The 2,500-nt window shown below is 38.7% G+C and overlaps 1 protein-coding gene across 1 annotated transcript in view; it reads right to left on the bottom strand.

Annotated features, from left to right (window-relative positions):
- The window catches only part of LOC118477816 (probable serine/threonine-protein kinase CCRP1), an 8,688-nt gene that overhangs the window by 767 nt on the left and 5,421 nt on the right, over positions 1-2,500 (bottom strand). The window contains exon 3 of the mRNA XM_035970177.1: positions 1-247. This exon is cut by the window's left edge and continues 767 nt beyond it. Within this exon, the coding sequence (XP_035826070.1) occupies positions 1-247 (247 nt within the window). The remainder of the gene's footprint in view (positions 248-2,500) is intronic.

The following is a 2,500-nucleotide window of genomic DNA, read 5'->3' as shown; positions in this document are numbered from 1 at the left end:
GATACCCCATCGCAATACCCAAATAGGACGGGCACTGAAAAGCAGCCAACACCCTGACGATGTTATGGTGCTCCAGGGATTGCAAGAAGGACAGCTCGTGTTTAAAGGAGGACCATTTCCACATCCTCGAGGTATGGTCATCATCCTCAAACAACAAGAACTTCTTCAGAACCCTTTTCACCTTCGGTTGTCGAGCTCTCGCCGCTACGATCACCTCCCAGTTGCCTCTGTCAGCCAGAAGTTCCATCTGAAATAGAAGAGAAAGGAGAAAGCAGGATTAGAGATAGGAATGGAAGCTCAATGCGGCTATAGTTGTAACAAGATAAAACATGAAATGGGTGAACGAACAAAATGATTTGAGTATATGAAACAAAAAGATAAACGAGATAAAAAAAATAAGAGTAAGGGCCTTTGTTTACATTTCATGATAAATAAGAGAGACACATCAATACTTCTAAATACTATGTAAATACAAATTCATGAACTAGCCACATTTCTTAACGTCAATACCTAACATGTCTATGGTGTAGCGGTTAGCCGCGCAGTTATCCCACACATGATATCCGAGTTCAATTCCCTTGTGAGGAGAATATTTATCGAGAATCTCGGTCTTTCTGCTGGGATGGGATGTTGTATCCCTCTCAGCCTGGGTTCGTCGTGGCAGGCAGGGTCAGAAGCCCGCCTCCTAATAGATCTTAATTGTGTCCACAGCTGTATTAAAACGCCAACAATATAAAAAAAAAACTGACATTCCCTGATGACCCATCTGCACACACAAAAACTGTGTACTGAAACACTATTCAACACTAGCGACATTAAGAATATGGGTTTGTTTTTAATGATTCGTTTTCCCTCTTGGTGAGTAAAATGATGTTGTGTAGATTTCTCACAGCTTAACAACTAAGAAGCATCATTCATCTTTACAAGAATATTGTGCCTAAGTATCCAAGGGGCGTTGTTTGTTTTGTTTTGTTGTAAAGTTTACCATGTCGTGTAAGATGAGAGACACCGGCTACATCGTCACAAACAAGAAAACAACATTCGCTTTTTAGATAAGAAGGAAGTTATCGTCAAAAATGTATTCTTAAAAATGATGTTAGCAAAAAAATTGTTTTTCTAAGTAACGACATTTAGTTTATTTTGCCCACCTGTAAAACAAATAAAAATACAAATAAAACATTGCATATTGCACTTTCAAAAATGATGACAGAATTATTACATAATTTGCTACTTTTTTATCGCATTTTGTGTCTTGACGGACGAACTAGAAACAACACAGAAGGTACAGTTTTGCTAGGCTGTAGACATAGAAAAAGCAACATTGATACGAGTACTGCATATTTCTTCTCTAACGGTATAGTGATTTTCATTAGTACATAAATCCTGCTTGAGTGTGGTAGTCGCTAAAACACTGGTTACCGGAGTCAGGAGCTCAGACGGAATCTAAGCAAGAATTCCCCGAGATATCTTTGAGGTTGTTTGTTATCATGGGAGAGTTGTTACCCCCCCCCCCCCCTCTGTAACTCTAGGTTAGTTCTATCGGAGACGGTTGTGGACATTCACACACACACACACACACACACACACACACACACACACACACACACACACACACACACACACACACACACACACACACACACACACACACACACACACACACACACACACACACACACACAAACATCTCAAGGTCATCAAACTAATTGGATGAACAAAAGTTGTGTTGAAAAAAGGGTAGCACTCAAAATTATTTAATTAACAAAGCAACTGATATGTGTATGGTAAAGGCAGTCAGTTAACCAAGTCTTTTAGATTAAGTGTGTGTGTGTGTGTGTGTGTGTGTGTGTGTGTGTGTGTGTGTGTGTGTGAGAGAGTATTATTGTGTATGTGTATGTGTGTTTGGGTTTTAAGCAGGGTTAGTATCAACTATATCCGTGGAAGTATCAATGGGTTAATGTTATAGTTAGAAGTCTACTATACGTGGCAACCTTCACATACTCTGATATTTCTGTCTGATCTTCAACTATTGTTCATGAAAATCATTTCTGTGGACACTTACATATGTGAGGCAGCGTGGTGGAATCAGGCTCTCGTCAAAATAATAAAAGTGAAGAAACTTGCATTTCTCCGCAAGTTTGGGAATTTTTATCAAATTTTTGTTTTTTGGCTCAACACCTTTCATATCCATTAAAGAACTCATTTCTGTGTGGATTTTTCTGAAAAACGTTGATTAAAGGCACACAAAAATGTACATTTTCAGTTAAAACAGGATCTTAAGGTTAGGAAATAACTAATCTTTGGCGCTCATTTTCTCACTAATTTTACCTCTGAAAACAGGTGACTCTCATCTCCTTCTATTGCAAATATCTTGACTTGCATTCAAGCTAAATGGGTACTTATTCCATCCAAATAAAGACAGGTGAACAAGCTTTAAGATGATACCAATAACTCTACATTCACAAAAAATGACGAGAGCCTGATTCCGCTACGCTGCCTC

Source organism: Aplysia californica, unplaced genomic scaffold (assembly GCF_000002075.1).
Source record: "Aplysia californica isolate F4 #8 unplaced genomic scaffold, AplCal3.0 scaffold00231, whole genome shotgun sequence".
NCBI classification, from domain to species: Eukaryota; Metazoa; Mollusca; class Gastropoda; order Aplysiida; family Aplysiidae; genus Aplysia; species Aplysia californica.
Note: the sequence above shows the minus strand (reverse complement) of the source record. Positions and strands in the feature narration are given on the sequence as shown.